The sequence below is a fragment of the Colius striatus genome, chromosome 9 (assembly GCF_028858725.1).
Source record: "Colius striatus isolate bColStr4 chromosome 9, bColStr4.1.hap1, whole genome shotgun sequence".
NCBI classification, from domain to species: Eukaryota; Metazoa; Chordata; class Aves; order Coliiformes; family Coliidae; genus Colius; species Colius striatus.
Window position 1 is genome coordinate 33,480,301 of NC_084767.1, and position 19,802 is coordinate 33,500,102.

General features: G+C 44.5%; 1 protein-coding gene across 1 annotated transcript in view; it reads right to left on the bottom strand.

The window, feature by feature from the left end:
* Positions 1–11,643: 11,643 nt before the first annotated feature.
* SATB2 (SATB homeobox 2) overlaps positions 11,644–19,802 on the bottom strand; it is a 127,839-nt gene continuing 119,680 nt past the window's right edge. Inside the window, exon 11 of the mRNA XM_062002578.1 lies at positions 11,644–12,099. Coding sequence (XP_061858562.1) covers positions 11,644–12,099 — 456 coding nt within the window. The remainder of the gene's footprint in view (positions 12,100–19,802) is intronic.

Here is a 19,802-nt window from a genome sequence, read left to right on the forward strand (position 1 = left end):
ACAACACTCTCCTTTAAAGCCCTTCACCACCTGCAAATCAAAAGAGAGCCCTCTTAAACCCTATCAGCAAGTCAGTAAACTGGGCTATACTAGCCAAGCCTCCTCCCAACTACACCTTGAGGCATTTTAAACAAGTGGCCCCATCCCATCCCACACTCACCCAGGCTGGGTCTCAGAGCTAAGTGAACCCCTCTCTGGGCTGGTAGCTGCTGTCCTAAAACACCTCTACCTCACAGTTTAAACAATGTGGACACCTTACCACCATTAGTTGCAGGGACTAAATAACCACCAGCTGGATATTGCACTACTGGATATACTCATTTACACAGTCATACATGCAATATATACCCCATTTCACACCATACATGCATTTAGAAGACAGTATGCTCTATTTATCCATAGAACTCTAACTAACATTGCATCAGAAAAAAAAAAAAAAAGAAAGAAACAATTTGCAGAGGGTAAATGCCTGTTAATCATAAGCTAAAGGGGAAAGGAAAAATTTTAAGTGAGATATAAAGGGAGGAAGTGACTCAGTGGGTGGGAGGGAGGGGACAAGCATTCCAGACAGATGGGACATGAATAACTTTTCCATCTCCTTTTCTCTCCCAAGTCTTGCAGGAACTGCTGTGTTGAAATAGTCAGTCATTAACTATTTGATGAGGTTTTAAAATCTGAACTGAATTCTCTGAATGTAACCAACTGTTATTACAGGGTCTGCATCACAGCAATGCAAGTGTTGGAGCCCTTTGGCAAGCTATAGTGGTGAAGGCAGGACTGAGCACTCTGAAGGAAAAGCCACTAAATGGCGTCAGCTGCTTAGCTCTGCAGAGCCCTGGTAATGCTGAAGGAATTGGAGCAGCAGCGATCAGTGAGTTTGCAGACCAACTGTGACCAAGCACCAGGGCAGCTGGCACAGCCTGTTGGACAGCCAGGCCCCAGTGTGCACTAGGCCAAGGTCACAATTCAGGAAATCACTGCAGGCCCCTAAAAGCCCTCTCACTTTGGCTGTCTTACTGAAGTGTGATCCCTGGGGGAGATTCTTCCACATAACAGCATTCACCTTTTCAGAAGGCTGGGTCACAGTCAAAAATGCCCTTTGGTGCCAGTTCAAGGGCAGGATTCAGAGTGTGAGTGCTAATAAGTTTCCCTACTGCCCATGGGGAACCTCTCCTGCTCGGTCCACCTTATGCTACACAAACAGGCTCTGAGAAAACCAAAATGAAGCATTTCCTTTCCTGGATGTCAAAGGCTAATTGACCAGCATAAGACCTGCTGAACTTGGTAGAACCAGGGTGGATATAATCATTCAAGAGAGCCAATAACCAATTAACTGAATGGCTTCAGCAGTTTTGAGGTCTGCGTCTTTATTCAAGAGCAAAACAAAGATCAATTTCTTAATAAGCTTTGTAATATCTGCTATTCCTTTCTTGTCATTATTATTAGCATTGCAGCAGTGGTTTGTGCATGTAATGAAAGAGTGAGGCAAGGGCTGGAACAGCCTGAGTGGTAAAGAAGGAGTGGGCAAAGTCTCAAGCCAAAAAACCATATTTACATACACAAATGTATACATAAAAAAATGAAGGCTGTGCAAGTCCTCCACAGCACAGTCCCACCAGGCCATGAGGGAATTCTTACCACAAATTAAGTCTGCCCCCACTGATCACTTTTTTTTACTTGTTTATCCAAGTTTTTGCACAAGGAAAAGTGAAAATTCTTGATTACAGTCACCTAGTCCATCAGTGTTGAGGCTTGGCCCAGCCTCCCCAGCGCTGCAATGATGGCCATGGGCTCATCCTAGCCCATCAGCCTGCCCAGTTGCTGCTGGCAGGCAGAAGCCAGTGAGAGGCAGCTGGTGGCTGGGCACAGCAGTCCAGAGCCCAGCCCCTTGGTGGCTGTGCTGTGGTGGCAGCTTGTGGCAGGCAGGGCACAAGCACACACTCCCTTCTGCTACTGACCGCTGGCAGAGGGCTGGGACAGGCAATACCTTCATCTGCCACCACCACATCCACCAGAGCCCTGAGAGATGTGCTCCACAAATCCCATTGTTGCATTGCCTTGCAGTTCCCCTATATGTTTTGCTTTTGAAATTGCAGGTTCCTACTCTGTCTGCAGCTACATCACCAGCTGAAATCACATTATCTTTGACAGAAAGCCTCCAGCACTCCTTGTAATCTTCTTCCTTTCAGGAGGCGACAAACAGTAGAGCAACATACAAATTACTCTCCACCTCCCAATTCCTCCTCTTCTCCTCCCCTGAAATCAGGACCACTTGGAGATAATGATCTCACCCATGAAGACACAAACAGTGTAATCTACATTTTTCAGCATCTCCCACATGTACTGTTATGCGTCATCTGACAGACTTGGATGCCTAATTCTGCATGGCCCTAAGAAAGCCCTGTCCACAACAGCAGCAGCAAGAGTGCCTTCATTTCTCTCATGCATTTTAGCTTGAGAGTATTTTACCAGACTCCACAACATGCAAAACAGTGAAGAAGTCACCTCTGAAGGAGAAACTGAGAACTCGGAGGAAGAGGATGATGCTGGAAGCCCATTTTTAAAGGAGCTGTAACTGGATAGTTGTCCAAGACTGGCTTGTTGACTTTCTCACAGCAAAAAACACAGGGTTGTTTAATCGATTTTTAGCCTGTAACTAAACATATACTTCTTTCAATATAATGAACAGCAACGCTACAATACTGCTCTCCTAATGTAAATTGATCCATTTCAGATGAATGTTTAGATCAATGTGTGATGTCCTGATTGAAAATAAAACTGTTTGCTCAAGATGGCTATAAAGACAACAGGCACTGATAGATGATATTTATGTGACAAGGAATGGCTCTTAAAAAGGGAGATCACAAGGGCCATGCCCATCAAGTACGAAATCAACATTTACCCAGCAGCCACATATGCATTTTTAAAGGTAAGAAGGGGAAACAAGGCTTTTGAGTAAAACGCACAAGGCACTTGAACAGCAGAGGATCTTATCAAGGGCCAAGTGAGCTTCATGGCAATGCACAGCGGCAGCAGAAGTCAGCCAGGGGAAAAAAAATCCACTAAAATGTGATGGACCAAATAGTCAGTGGCTTTAAATGTGTAGGAGGCCTGAAGAAGCCCCTAAAGCTTTGTGAGTTTATAGCAGTAGACACTTCCTAGGTCTTTCATTTCTAGTGCGTCCTTGAAGCAGCACCACATGGCCCAGTTCAGCATGGTGGGCAAGGGACTATTAAAAGGTAAGATGCTTAATGGAAGAGGCCTATTTACAGCCCCTCTGCCCTCTTTTCGGTTGGGACTGTCCCCAGACAGGGCAAAGCTGAGCTGTCAGCCTACTGGTGTGGGTGAGCTTACCTCTTTTAGCCTCACAGTCCTCACTCAATAGCATAGAAACTTACTGTCAGCTCCAAACACACTGGTGTGAGGGACTACGGCTGCCTAGGAGGGGTTGCCAGCACCCATGGTCATGTCCGTCTGAGTGATGCTGTTTATCTGCCCACACTATACTGGAGTTTGTTTCCAGCAGAGAGCAGCCAGCCTCCACCAGGGATTCTACCATGATTTGTGTCCTATATGCTCACATGTTTTGTCATCTCTGTGCATTTAGAGAAAAGTTAATGACTCCAGCTACCTTCCAAGTCAGTTGTGATTAATAGATGTGCTTCTTTTGCTAGTAGCTATTTGTTGTGGTCTTTTGTTACCTCACTTGCATGGGGCTTTTCCCTGGTGTGCCAAGGAAGTTTTCTAAGAGCTGAAGTACAAACTTGCCTTTGCACTGGATTGTGTCCCAGCCATTCATTACTGGGGCAGCTGCAAGCACTTCTCTTTCTTCTATGGCTGAACTTCGCCTTTGAAGCATGCTGCCATAGCCCGTTGAGGCGCCTGGTGGGAGAGGGCTGAGCCTGCACCACTGCAGAGGGTCCAGCAGCCTCACACAGGGGAGGGTCCAGCTTCGCAGACAGCAACCTGGGCAGAGTGGACCGACGCCTGCCCTGGGCACCTCCTCCCAATGGTAGGGAGAGCTATGGCAGCTGTGGTGCTGGGTAGTTCCAGCAACATGGCCTCAATGGGGACTGACATGGCTAAAATGGTTGCCACCTCCACACCACCTCAGCAGCAAGCTTGCTCCACCCACCCCATCCCTTTGCCATCCCACTGGCTGGGGCAGCGGCAGGACCACTCCCGATTGGCTGTGCCTGCAGTCCATCTCAGCAGCACAGAGGCAGCACAGGTGCCCACAGACGGCTTGGTGGTGTCAGACCATAGGTGAAGAGAGCTGCCACCCTGCAGGCAGTCTGGGCTGGGGACAGAGAGCCTTGTGTTGTCCTTCAATCGCTGTGGGGCAAGAGCGGGAGTGTGCAGTCAGCCCTGGTGTCTCCAGACCCAGGTGAATCCACTGAGGCATGAGGAGCCACTGGATGGCCAAGGCCTGTGGTGACACAGGTGATAGCACAGTTCAGGGCCAGGGTCTGGAGCCCTGTGCTATGCGCGCAAGTGCTGGAAACAACAGGCTCGCCTGTCATTTCAGTAACCAGCCAGCTGCAGATGTCTGTAGTGGGGTAGGGCTTAGCTGGCTTGGCACAGTGACACTTAGCTTGAAGGAGATACAGTTGCTGTCTATGAATATATTGGGTGATAGGTGGCTAGAGGTCAGGAGGGGATGCTGGGTGGGGGAAACAAAATGAAAGGACAATGTTGACACAGAACAAATGATGCTAAATGGCTTGTGAAAGTAGATCCATTAAGGGAATGATATTCTGCAGCAGCCTTTAAATACAAATAGAGGAGAAAAATAGCCTTTAAATACAGAGGAGATTTACTCACAGACTGTCGTGGTTTAGGCCCATCAGGGAACAAAGGCCACGATTAGCCTCGAGTACCAAAGAGGCTGAGGATTGCTCGAGGGCAGGGAGAGCTTAATTGCCGCTTAAGGTTCAGGACAAAACAGACCAGGCCACTCGGTTTGGGGAAGAAAACAGAAAAATAATTTAATGCAAAATCAACCAAAACATAACCAAAATGAAACAACCCTGAGTAATACATCAATGAAGAGTCCAGCCAGCCTTTTTAAGAACACCTTCTTGCCACCCCTCCCCTCTTCCCGGGCTCAGAGCCCTGATCCCGGTGGTTTTACCCTGTCCCCCCCTGAACGGTTCGGGGGGGCAGGCAGTGGGGGGTTCAGTCAGTCGGTTTCCGAGAGCTTCTGCCGTTTGTCCCTCCTCAGGACGGGTGAACTCCACACCAGTCCTCCCTGCGAGTCCGTGGGGTAACTCACACACACGGCAGCCCTGCACGGGCTGCTCCGATGCACACTTACTCCAAAGGCTGCAGCTCGTCTCTGCCTCTCGTGTGGGGCTGCTCTGCGGCACACAGGCTCTCCAGCACGGCCTGGGCCATGGCCATCTCCCCACACAGTCCCCCGCCCGTCCGGGCTCACCCACACGGAGCTGTTGGTGGCTCTCAGTCTTGCCACGAATCTCCATAGGTTTCAGGGGCACAGCTTGTATTCTCGCCACGGCTTGCAGAAGGGTCTCCGGTCTACTGCTTCTCGTTCCTTCCTCCTTCTCTGGCTGAAGGGTCCGCGTGGTCGCCTCCATCTTATACCACTCTCCACCTCCCCACTCGCATTTCAAATTCCCGTCCCCTAAATAGTGCTGGCAGAGGCGCCAGATTGGCCCAGCCGGGCCGGAGGTGGGTCTGAACCTAGGAGCCGGGGGAGGGTTTTCACTGCAACCCACTCCCCCTGTTACCAAGCCAAAAGCTGCTCCTTGCTAAACCAGGACACAGACTTACAGAATAGTAGGAAATAAAACTTGATCGGTTTTTGTAACTGATGGCTCGACCCAGTGGTGAAGGACTGCATTTGTTGATCATGTCCTACTCCACTTTGCTTAAAAGAGTTCTTTTCATGTCCATGAGATCATTCTGCTGCATCTTGTCCTCCCCTGGGGGGTAAGCATACCAAATGCTTTTTCAGGTCATCTGTGTTCATAAATAGCCAAGACTACAATGAGTGTAGCATGTACTTTCATCACATGGTAAAGGCGGACCAAAGGTGTGCAAGCCAGGAACAGTCTGTTAAGGCAAGAAGGAGCTGGTCCCTCTCTTCTTGAAGCCAACGACATGTACTCTACTGTGTCTCAAATGGAGTACAAGAGAGAACTCTGTCACAAGCCAAAGCTAATTTTTCCTTGAGATACCTGGATTTAGCCCCAGTTGAACACTAAGGCCTCAATTCAAGAAAATTTGTCTGATCAGAACAGCTACCTCAGAGGAAGGAAAAAAAAAAAAACCCATCTTTCAGTACCTGGAACTTTCACCCAGAAGAAAAGAGCCTAACAAAAATTAAAACCAGGAAGGGAAAGCCAGACAAATTCCCATCAGAATATGGTACAGATTTAGCAGGGAGAGAAACCACCATTCAAACAAACAGTGAGGGCAACAGTGGATTTTCCAGCTCCTGAGGTCTTCAAATCAAGACCAGACCTTTTCCAAAGGGTAAATGACACCAGTCCTCTTAGGCTGTAGCTCCTGAAATGCTCGCACAAGACAGGGGAGATGAGTCTCACCCTGAGCGCCACTGCGGGTGGGCGGTGGCAGGGTTGGAGCACAGGCTGCCCAGCATGTGCCTGGGACTCCAGGCAGAGGCGAGCTGCTGGGCAGCCAGGCAGCCCTTCGCACCACCAGGCCTACCAGGGGCACGGCAGCTGCAGCTCAGCAGCTCCACGTGCAAGTCTCAGCTTGCCTCCCACCTCCTTTACTCTCCCTGGCTCCAGTGATCCACACCCACCAGTCCAGGCCAGCATTTGGCTATCAGTGACCAACACTTTTTGAAGGAGAGACGCTGCAGAAATCTGTGTTTCAGCTAACTGCTGTCTCTCGGTCACCCGAGGTGGGGCTGATTCACCCACAGCACACGCTCTGGCAAGCTCCCTGCTGTCTCCTGGGAAGGGAGCACACAGGTTTCCTGCCATTGCAGTGAGGTGGGGCTTTCATGCTCCTGAAGTGTCTGAATGTGAGCAAAAAGAATGGAATCTTGACAGGGACACCAGAGCCACCTCCTTCCATCCTGGCTTCCTTTAACTTTTCTAAAGCTTTCAAGGGTGGCCTGCATTTATTGTTCTCTGATGGCTCTGTCACATTGCCTGCTCCCCAAGTCTCAGGCTGCCAGCATGTCTCCCCTCGATGACTTGGCTTGTGTTATTTTGTGTTAAAACCAGCATGTTTTTTTAATGACTCTAAATAAGTTAAAACTGCATCTTTAATTAATCACTGCATTTTATATTTTAACTGAAGATTCTTTGAAACGACTCATTTATGATTTTAAGATGCCACTTGCTCACTGTCAAATGTATCTGGCTTTTATTCTTCCATGTTTAACAGCTTCAGGATAGAACCAAAATTTTATCAATGCAGGATTCTAATCCATTTTGTCTAGAGCAAGTAACTGGTTACTAATTAGGAATAGATTGAGTGGATACTTTTATCTAAGCAATAGTGAACTTCAGGCAATAGTATGTCCATAATTTTAAAACCATTTCAAATTAATCTTAAAGTATTTCTTTTTCACTCACACAGGTTTGAAATTGCACATACATATGTCTAGATGACTAAAAGATGAACAACAAGTACGAACAGCAGCATGTAAAGTATAGAGAAGTAGAAGCATTAATAGAAATATTTCTGCTATAGCAGCTATTAAATGGTTTTGGGGTTTTTTATGGTTTGGAAGAAAATCCCATATGTTTATTGGATTTTTCCCCTCAGTTAAAATGTGTGTGTATCAGAGTATGTTGTTCTCTAAGTATTATTAGCTACACACACACAGAGCATGTGTATAAAATTATCTATCAGTGAAGTGAGAACTACTTCTTTTGTTTCTTTTTCTCCTCTGGCAGGAAGGGCACTCCATCCAACACAATCAGCATCTTTGAAGGCTAGTTCACGGCCTGTGTCTCCTCCCAGGCCTGTGAAGCCCAGTGAAGCCCAGCACCTGGACTGCCTGCCTCCTGCATGGGGGCTGTGCCTGCAGTCAAGCATAGAAGCAGCTCCCCAGTGGCTGGCTTCAGGTGTTTTGTGTTACAGCCCTCTCCTGATACAACCTGGAAAACTCCAGTGTCAAGCAGGTGGCTGGATAGACAAAAATGTGGTAATTCCCCTCACTCTCTTATTTTTTGTTTCTCAAGACCACAGATATATTATGTAGGAAGTGAATAAGCCACGAAAAGAACAACTATTTTGTTGGAACTAAAAAAAAAAAAACAAAAAACCCAAAAGAAAAACCAAAAAAACCCACAACTCCAAAATCAAAACCCAAACTTTTAAAAATTGCTCTACCTCAGTTCCTAGACAACTAAAATCTGATGTGCTGTATAGGATCTGTCTGCTAGGATTGAATCCAGGCACTCACCACTTTATTAAATTAAGAATTTTGAGCAGTTTTTTCCATTTATCTATATTCACCCTCAAATCATTTCACACATTTCTCAGATACATCAATCCTTCCAATATTCCTCTAGACACTCAGTAGGATGCCCTACTATAAATATAATAAAGCCTTTTATTATGTCCATTAACCATGGACATATGTGCTCCAAAAGTTTCCTGACACGCAGTCATTTGTGGCTTTTTAATTATAAACAGAAAAAAAAAAAAGAAATCTAACAAAAGAAGACAGCAGACTGGAAGTGGATCTGTATGTGTGTGCTTTGAGTATGTTCTCTGACGGGCTGACAGCACACACCTCCTCCTCCTCCTGATACCTCTGGACCAGGACTAACTCTCTGTGTGTGCACATAGGTGTACACTGAAAGCCCAGCCACGCAACCAACCAGCCCCAGGTGATACACATTTGTCAGCTGTGCTGGCCCCAGGGGGCTTAGGCAGGTTTTCAAACCCCAGCAGCACCGATCAACTCTTGCAAATGTGCCCCCTCTGTTTTGAAGACCTTGTTCCAATTGAACACAGCAGGAAAGAAAAAAGGCTCAGTAAATTACTTGACAAATTATGTCATATTTATTGAATGCGTTTTATTTCAACAACCAAAAAATTCTAACAGCCTAACAATGCACATAAGTTAAAAATTAATTATCACTTAGTGATAACAAAGATAAAGTTGATTTACATGGAAAAAAGAACATTTACAATATGTTAATCCTTATTCACATTGTTGATACCGCAATAAAACACAATTTGTTTTTTTTATTTTTTATTTTTTATTTCACAAAAAAGGCGGAAAATTGTGCTTTGTTAAGAGGCACTACAAGAAAAGTTTCTTTCTCGAAATAGATATTATATGATGGATATTGAATAAATAGACATATATGCATTGTAATTCGCAAAGTTCTGGCAAGACCACAGGCTAAAATGCCCACAGATTCACTTAGAACCACTGCAAAATTGGCAGTGAAATTAAAAATAAAAAGGCAAGACTCAGCATTGAAAAAATACCTAATAAAATTTTTGGTTGAAGTGTAAAAGATACCAAATGTTGATGCCATCATCAGATGAACGACCTTATGTAACTTGGCAAAATTCTATTTCCTTTCAAATGTATGGAGTGATTTCAGCTACAGGATAAGAAGACAGTTTTGAAAGAGTAGCTCTGATATAAACATAAAGCAGCAACCATTGAAATTCTGATTAAAGCTGCAGCATACTACAGAAATCAACGATGAAGAGCAAAGGGGGCATTAGGTAAGCAACCCACCATCATTTTGCAAACGTATATGAAATTTATGCAGAGATACTCTTACGTTTCCAACGTTAGTTTTGAAAAAATCCCTTAAAAACTCTAGAGGTTACTGAGCAGCTAGAATTAGCTTGTATTGCAACGTCTTCTCCCTGTATATTGTCTGTTCTGAGTAAATATCTACACATAGAGGTTTGTTTTTCATTTTTAACTCCTACCTTTTATACCTTTCAAATATATAAATAGTATTAACAGTTATATTACATTGCCTGGTGTAGTAAACAGAAAGTAACTTTCAAAGTGATATTGCATGAGGTCTTTGTCAAGGTTACATGAAAAGCCCATGTGAAAACAAGAAAAAAACTCCAGAAGCCTTGTTGGTACGGTTACAATGGCGGTTTGAACAGGCATCTGAAATCAATCCAGCTGCAAGAGTAGCAAAGGTGAGGTTTTGTCTCGGAATGCATTGCACAGAAGTGGAAAGGAAATGCTACTTGGTGTCTCTTTCGACACGATGCCTCAGGTCAGGGGGATGCTATAGTAGATTGCAGCTTTAGTGCTCACGCCATCAGTCAGCCAGTATCAGCTCGGCTTTATGTAATACAGCTACTAGCCAGGTTGCTGCCAAACCCTGTGCCACCAAGGGGGTGGCCGGGTGTGAGGGGCCCAGCACTGGAGGGGGGCTGTGGCCGGCGGGACCCACGGCTGAAAACACTTTGTTTCATTGGCATGAAACGCATAAGATGGCGGAAGCCCGGCAGAAACAGAACCACGGGGAGGCTGGTGGAAGGGTTGAGTGGCAGGCTGGCCATGGCAATCCTTGGCCTGTCAGCAATCTACCTGGACGGGATTGTTGGGGTCATGGTATTTTGTGTCCCCATGTAACTTTACACGTGTGTGCATGTGTGTGTGTGTTTCACCTCAGTATAAACAAAAAGCAACAACAAGAAGGAAGCTTATAACTTTTAAGATCTGAAACAGAGAACAGGTAAATAAAATCCACAGTAAAATGTGATTCATAGTATGAATTCCATACATCAAATCTCAACACATTATCTTTCTTCTCGTTCTAGAAAAACCTTGTTATCAGACAGGTCTTCTATGCACTGAATTTCAGTTTTAGTCATTCTGAATCCCATGAAAATTCAGCTGTTCACTACAGAAAAGAGTGTCTGGAGTGGAATATGCTATATCCTTGTAAGTATGCATCTTGTTTAAAGTACTTTAACTTACTAGTTCTCTTTTTAAGGTGCCCTGATTTGTTTTCCATTTTCTCTCTTTTTTAAAACTCTTTTCCTTTTTTTTGGCAGTGTTGATTTACGTCTTTAAATACATACCTCAAAAATTACCCATCAAGTTGCCAGATAGGAAGCCATATAATAACAAAAAAAAAAAAAATCAGGGATAAACATATAAAATAAATAGGAATTCAAAAATAGTCACCACACCTTGAGAGCAGGCGGCAGCTTATCAAAAAGCCAAAGCAACTCATTGTGAAGTGGTTTTAATACATAAACAAGTCTCATCTTTAAAGAACTAATTTCACAGTCTATTCTTTCAGGTTGCAAAGTTCCATCCCATGCAATTTTTATATATATATATATATTTTATGTAAATATATATATACACAGAAAGTTGTAGATTTTCCTTCATTGATTTCATAGGACTTTTTCTTCCCATTGACTTGCTGGATGTCCCTTTCATAAGTGCAAGATTAATGAAGGCAGAATCCTCTGTGATTACAATGATTACTTCGTTCAAACGTCGGAAGTGTAACACTCGAGTGTCTGTGTCAAGGCAATGTCTGATCGGGCAATGCTGAACTCATTCAGTTTGCATATGGATCATGCGCAATGGAAACAAACAAACAAAAAGTAAAAAGGTAAGAAAATTAAAAATAAAACCAGAAAATCCTTGGACCAATGTATTGCTTTCTGGGCTCCTATCTCACATTATCTCTGGTCAATGTCCGCTGGAGCTGCCTTGCTTTTGTCGGGGTTCTCCTCCTCAGGCTCCACTTTGTACATTTCCTCTGAGCCTTCCTCGCTGTCATTCTCCTCTGATTCCGTCAGCAGCTCCTCATCTTTGTACTCTGCCACATCAACCACCGTTCCCAAATGCTCTTTTAGCTTCCCATGGTGCTTTACATGGTAACGTTGGTTCTGGAAGAATTTGATGATTGTGTGTTTGGGGAGATCCAGCTGAGCAGAGAGGGTGTGGATGGCTTCCTGATCAGGGTAGAGACCTACATCGTGGATAAAGCTTTGAAGAATGCCTAGAGCTTCCAAGGAGATCTTGGTGCGGGATCTTGGCTTTTTGGCACAACTGTCCTCAGTGGGTGGAGGAGGAGCCTCTTCTCTAGGTGGGGAATTCTCCTTTGCAGGCTGGGACTGCTGTCTGTGCAGCACCTGCAAGATCAAACATATAGAGGCTTCAAGTACACGCTGACCCCCCCATCTTGGGGCATAAGATAAAGGTGCTTGTACAAGTCTTTACACAGGGTCTGCTCTGTTTTGGTGGAGAAAAGCTTTAATACTCATTTTCCACCACTTTTCTCACCTGCAAGACAGCTGCATTAGTAATTACAGACTGAAAGGAGGTGGTGATATAAAAGACAAATTATATAAATGTAAAACCACAAAATAAATAAAAATACAAAATGCTAATAATAATACGAAAAAATAATGGCCAAAATAAGAACTAAGTCAAAAGGTATTACAGTCTTGTGTCATGAGGACTGGCCAGTTGTTCCACCTCAGACAAGTCATTCTCCCACTTTGCTCCTCTCCCAGCTGTTCCTTGTTTTGTCCTATTAGACCAGAGATTCCCACCATTTCTACAAGATGCCAAGTACCACAAAGGCCTAGCAGCATGTGGGATTGTCAAGTGCTACTTTATCAAGAATAATGATTTGGCATTAAAATCCATCACAGCTGCTTTATGGAAAAATAATTAATAATAAAAGTGAAGAGATTTGTTAAGATTTCCCTTCTATGAAGAGTTGACATCATAGTTCAGTTGCTTTACAGAGCTGGTTTTAATGTATCTCTTGAACAGATTTCTCTGTATTACATCTGTATTAATTTCACTAGTTGAGGAGTTCTGAGTTCAAGTAATTATAGCCCTCTGGTCTGAGAAACCTCTGGGCAAAATATGCTTTTTGGTCTCACAACAGACTGTCACCAGTAGTATCTCCTTTTTAGCAAGCTTCAAGGAAGCAGATGTAGTTCTTAATCTTCTTAACAGACACTTAAAATGACTGAGAAAGGGCCTTGTGCAGCCCCTATTCCGGGGGGGGGGGGGGGGGGAAATATCTGCTCTGAATTGCTAGAAATACAGAGGAGCTCGATCTGCTTTCTTTAAAACCAAATCTATACAAGAGAGATTACTAGCAAAAATTCCCTACAGGATTGAAGGTTGGATTTGCCCAGAGGTTTCTTCAGATGCAGGGAAATAATTATTAGAACTCAAAGCTACAGAGCAAACAAAATCGATATGGATAAATATTTCCTTCCACAAATATGAAGGAGTTCTGTCTCTTCGCCCAAGAAGAAAACATCTTTGCTACAAACTGTCAGAAAATCACCCCTACATTCAAGCTCTCTAAAAGGAAAAAAGTAAGAGTAAATAATGGAAGTGTGCTGAGAACTTGCACTGAATTTTACATACAGACCGAGCCCCCGGTAACAAAGTAATTAGTCATTACTGGAAGAGGGAAGTCCACCCTGCTACGCAAGCAAACAAAAAAGCTCTGTGCAGAAGAGCCCTCGGTTCGTTTATTTAATCAAACGCTGCAGTCGGAGTACAACGTCAGCAATCTCTGGTCACTGCTTTTGATAAGCACTCGGAAGTCCCCAGCCACACTGCCCACCGCACGTCTGGCCGTGGAGCCGAACCCGGAGGAGCTGTTATGCAGACGACCCGGGCAGCAGCCTGCTCTGGGCTGGCGACGCGCCGGAGCTGCGGCGCCCGGCAGCGGCTGTGAGGGGCTGCGCCCGGCAGCCGGCACGGCGCGGCACCGGCATCGCGGCCCCGCGCCGTCGGGAGCGGCAGGGGATGCCCGAGCCGCAGCTGTCGCCGCCGCGGAGCGACACTCGGGACAGCGACAGAAAGGAGCCGAACCAGGAGGCGGTTTTGCGGCAGCTCCGCGCTGCGTACTACAAGCAGGTGTCACCCCGGGGACGGGCAGGACTTGCCACGCTCCTGGCAAGAGCCGCTGGTGGGCAGAAGTGCTGCAAATGATTCTCGGAGCCAATAGACGGGTTTTCCTCCCAAGCATGTAAATCCTCAGGGCGTCAGAGACACGGGGCTAACTGAGGCGCTGAGCAAAAGGAGAAACTCAAACGGAAATGACAGATCCTCTGCTTTATGTTTTACTACATCTCGTATAATAAAGGAGCATAACGTTCCAATGAACGGAATTGCTCAGCTGCTCTTTGAGAATATCTTTTCTGTCCATAGATTGTTTTCAAAGCAAAGGACTAACATTTCCAAATAGAGGGGCTACAGGCGAGGGCCGGATCTGTGTCTACATCGGCAGGGAGCACTGACAGCAGCGAGCCGGGATCGCTGTCACTAGCCAAGGACCCAGCCCCACAAATTTGTCACGTGCCCCCCACCTACATTATCTCCCCTATTGTGCTCTCTGGTCCTGTCCCCTGACACTGTAAGGCCCAGAGCAGACATACTGCGGGAAAAAAAAAAAACAAAAAAGGATTTAACACCACAAATAAACGGCCAGGAATTTACAGACAGTATCATATGAAAAGCCACACGTAGCATCGTTAATCAGAGGCGGAATTCAAGTAACAGCTAACAGAGATAGAAACACATCCAGAATGAGTGTGAATTATTCAGTTCATTCTTGTTGGAGTTGGAAGCAACTTTTTTTTCCCCCTTTTCAGCTGATAAATAGCATGAGAAGCGATCCAGCCTGAAAAATGTTATAAGACTTCCAATGAAATATAATGATGAAAAAAATCCAACAATACAAGATCAGCAGCAGTAAAATGTTTAATTTGAAGGAGATTAAGAGATGCCTACAGCATCTATAAAGCAATCAACCAAAGAGAGGGCTAAGAGTGGGAGGGAAAGAATAATTTTACTTAACCCTTCCTTTTCTGGAGTGACCTCTCCATCCTCTCTAGAAGAGAAATCACATAACCCAGGAGTTATCAGTATAAAATATTAGCAAAAGGTTGTATTTTATTTCACTTACCATTTTCCTAAGTAATGAAAACTCTAAAGCTACTCTTACAACAGACAAATCTCATGATTTCACTAACCTCTGGGGGCTTGCTCTGGATTTCCAGTGGCATTAACAAAGGATTTCAGCAACACAACATTTTTCAGTGACATGACATTACCCATGTACAGACAGATGGATAAATGCACAGAATTTCTTTCAGGTTTAGGCTGTGATTGGTTCAGTATTTACTTCCAATCATTCAGACTATTTAATACAAAAGAGCAGGCGCTTCTGTGGGAAACAGATCAACTGCTGAGGCACATGGTACAACATGAAATCTAAATTACCTTTTTGTTAAAGATTTGCTCTGAGTTACATTTGTAAAACACACTGGTCAGTTTGGGCAATTTCCTTACTTCATGTCTAGCTCTGCATACCACAGCCTCACAGAGGAAACTCACCATGTTTGGCAGTCCCAGATTTTTGGATTTCCGGTTGTTATTACACCTCTAAATCTGTAGGTAAAATTTCCACTGGCTACAGGCACTGCTGTGCACACCCTGCCCTCACACTTGCGCGTGGGTCAGCGCCGCTCTGCTTCTGCACTGCAAAGCAGGAAACCACGCTGACCTTCCATGATGTAAGTACAGCTGCAGCACCTTTTCCAGTGCAGACGAAGCCCCCAAATGATGGTCTGACCTACCATGAAACACCACATGTGTGGTGGGCTTCATAGAGAAAGGATAAGAATGATGGCCATGCTCAGCTTTACTTTTCCCAAGTAAGCTGGTGTTGGGCCTAGAAGTGTAACATCCCAGTGTAGGTGCACCGTGCCCCACTTCCCCATTCTCTTCTTCCTCTGTGCTGTTCCCCACCAGTCCTGGGCCACACGTGGGGCAGCCTCCTCCTCCACAGCCACCACTGTCTGCAGCTGACTTCCTTTCCCCTCCCTCCCTCCTCACTGACTCCCCATCTACTTTCAAATCAAATGTGAAGATATAGATTTCCTTCCATGCCCACAGGACATTTTTTTTCCACCCCTTCAAGAGATTTCATTTTTAAACTCTACTGGAATGGCTGCCTTCTCACCCTCTCAGAACAGAGCAGCATTGGAAGATTCCACTTTAGGAAGCTTCATTCAGGCAGACTTTTAATCTCACAGATAAACTCTTTTTTTTTTTCAAACAAATTAGCTAGTCCTGGTAGGAAACTTGGAAGAAGACAAATATGATGGAAGTTGACTTTAAAAGACAAAGTGACTGGTCTTAAATCGCACTGAACTGAAATATGATTTGAAGGCCACAATGAAAACCAGCTGGAAGCCATGTGTAAAATATAATACTACATGCCTACAGGGAAGGAAGTGAGATATTGAATGATTAAGTTTAGGAGAGTATATAATGTAGTGTATCATTACAGGAGTGATCAGGATTACTTGTAATAAACTAAGGGTTTGTGGTCTTTCTAAAATCCAAAGACAAGAATTATTGGGGGGAAGAGATCACCGCACTGGTGCACACATATCTGCCCCCCGCATCTCAGAATGCTCCCAGAGGAGTAACCTGACTTTGGCAGATTAAGACAGCTGCATTCCCATAGAAAAGAGAGGTGAGAGAACCCAAACTGAAGGATGAACGTCATGTAATTGCAGTCTGTGTCTGCACTGTATTTAATTTTGGCTGGATTCACTATCCCACTAATGTTTGTTTCCGTTTCCACCCACTTTCTAGTTAGAACTAGACACGTGAAAATAGTGAGTTGCTAAGAGGAGCCAAGAAGAATGCTTGAGCAGGGTACACACATGCACTCGGGCACCAACTGCAGCAAGGCACTGGCTGGCAACACTCGCTCTGTGAAATGCCACCTTTCATTGCTTGAACAGCTGCTGTAGCAGAGTAGAGACTGAAACTGCCTTTCCAGGTGAAAACTCAAAGCTCTTTTATTTCACAGTGTGGTTCTACTCTTCCCTTTGTAGACAGGATTAGTCACATGAGCTCCCTTCTGACAGGTTTTGCCAAGATGATGAGATGCCCCTTACTGTGAGAAACATAAAAAATGTTACATTATTGAAAGACAAGACCATGCACTGGCAACAGAGGTTGCCCCTGTGGAACAGACACTGCCTTCCGCTGGGCACACAGAGCGAGCAGCCCGAGGTACCTCAAGTGGCATGTGTTGGTGAGTATCAGCGCTCATACGCCAAACCCACAAGTTAAACAGATTGTCCTTTTCTTTGCCAGGGAGGTTTACGTTGGATATTTGGAAAAATTCACCAAAAGGGTTGTCCAACACTGCAACAGGCTGCCCAGGGAAGTGGTTTAGTCACTGTGCCTGGAGATATTCAAAAGACATATAGATGTGGCACTTAGTTTAGTGGTGGGCTTGTAGTGTTATGTTAATGGTTAGACTCAATGATCTCAAGGGACTTATCCAACCTAAATGATTCTGTGATTCTATTCTTCGTGGTGGTATGGGGGTCTCACCTTTTAGCTTTCCTTCACATTTCCATTGTTCTCATAGACAGATCTAATGCTGTTATCACACCAAAGACTTTTATGACAAAGAGAGTAAGGTTTTAGCCTGCTTGAAGAGCCCAAAATAAAAGGCTTCTGGCTTTTAGTACACACACTACAAAAGTAGGTTCAGTACCTGTGTTTGGTACATCTAACACTGCTCATCTTTTACAACCCTTACAAGCACTCAAGGCTACTCAGAAGGATTTGCCACCAGTTTGACTCATTGCAAAAACAGATTTCACTATGCACTCCACGTAAGCAAGCCTGTTGGAAAAGCTCCTTCTCAATGTCTAGGTTGAAGTCAAAGGGAACGGGGTGGAAAAGCCTAAACAAGGTGCTCAGCTGCATTTTACTGAGACCCCTAGCTAGAATTTGCAACACTTCACTCCTGCAAGCCCAGAGTTCCCAGGCAGTGCCTACCTATCATGTTAAGAGTTCACTTCAGAGACAACCTCCACCACCTTGCAAAGAACTCTTACAACTAGAAGGAGGCACTGTTGCTCTTAGCATATCTTACAGGAATAACCTGCAGGAGTTTACCTATTCAAACAGCCTTACTCTCCCTTTCCCCAGTCTCTTCATTCACGGAAATGTGCAAGAAGAGAACAGAGCAAGGTGCTGCCATAAACAGGCTTGCACCCTGACAGCTCTCAACCTAGGGCTCACTGGGGTAAGAGCATTAATTAGACACAATCACTGGGCCAAGACACTTTACAGGTTTCCTAAGAATGTCTGTACAAGAAACTGTAGCAGAAGTTACAATTTGCACCTGTGTTCATTTCTTTCCTCTTAAAAATGTGGTGGTTAGACTATTTTTTTTCTCCCCCTGACAAAAAAATGCATTCATTTGGGTAAACACTGCAGCCCCAGTCCAGCTTCAAATGAAGTATTTTCTTTGGTCTCCTTCTCACAGCAGTGATTTCACACCTTGACACCATAAAGCTGTGTTAAAGACTGTGGTTTAGTTCCCTTGCTTTTCTTGGATTATACTGTATCCTAAGGTCAAAACTCAGGAAAATCCAAAACTGTTATTAAAAAAGAAAAAGTATCTATGAAGTGATGACAAATTGCAGACTACAGGTGTTAGATTACATTTTGACTCCAGGCAGGTTTAATATACTTTAGTTTCCTTTTACAATTGCCCTTAGCAGGTACTGTTATCGGTAAGGGATTTAAAAATATATATGGTACTCAATAAAAGAAGGCCATGTCAAAAGAAATCAATATGAGTGTGCAAAATGGTAGAAGTCTGACATGGATAAATATGTTCACTTTCATCTAACTTCAGTCAGAGCTTCTTTTAATTTTGTAGCTCAAATGCTAGCCACAGATCTTGTGCATTTTCCAGTGCAGCTCAGTAATTCCTTTACAACAGTAAACACCATTATTAGAGACAATTATAATACATGTTTGTGATATGATGTACCCCATCTCATGCAAGCCAGAACAAATCAGCCAACCGGAGCTAGTGGCTACAACAACTTGTAACCCAGCAGCCCTGGCTCCTTTTCAGCTGCAAAGACTAAGCAGTCACACAGTAAAAAAAGTCATTCACAGAGCCACGCAAAAGGGAGACAGAGAGAACTGTGAGGAGGGAAATGAGTTCCACAGGGAACCCAAAGTCAAAGGCAAGTTTGGTTTCCAGGCTGGAATGTGAGCTGGTCAAAGCGATTCATTTCAACATCTTTGGAGCACAGTGACCACATGCTTCCCTTTGCTTAATGGTGGTGGCCTTGCTTAAGGGCAGGAAATAGGCAGTGATCTGAAAACATGGCAAAACACTGAACAAACACCCAGTCTTTGAAATAGCAGCCTCATCTGCAGCTCTTCTCCAGAACCAAACTGTCAAAAATGGTCAAAAAGGTGATGAGACCGCAGAAAGGAAAAAAAATCAAAAGCTCCCAAAATTTTCAGTTGTGCATTGCTTTTGCCATCCCATGCCAAGTGATAAGCACAAGCATCAGCAAAACACAATTAATCCTGACTTGAAGGCAGGGGGAAGGTGTCCTTTCCCCCAGCACACACTGCTCCCATTACTGCAAACAGGAGCTTAGCATGCATCAAAGGGCAAATACACCACAAAACATTTTTAAGAGCTATCATCACTGGAGATAAAATATAAATTACAGCCTGATTACACTGTGCTGCTAAAAGGCTACATGTGCAGCACGGCTCGCAGTGACAACTGGAGATGACCAGACAACTTTTGTACAGGTCTAATGTTACTGTAAAACATCTGTGTGAAGGAAACTTCCCTTGTCTTGTCTTTGCTTTCCTTTCAAGAGGCTGTGGCACTGCTGTCTGCACAGTTGTTTGAAGAATGTTTACAAATCAGCTTGACAAAGGGAAAAAAAAATTCTGCCATCACTTGACCACAATCATGATCTTATTCTTCAGTAATGCGTGG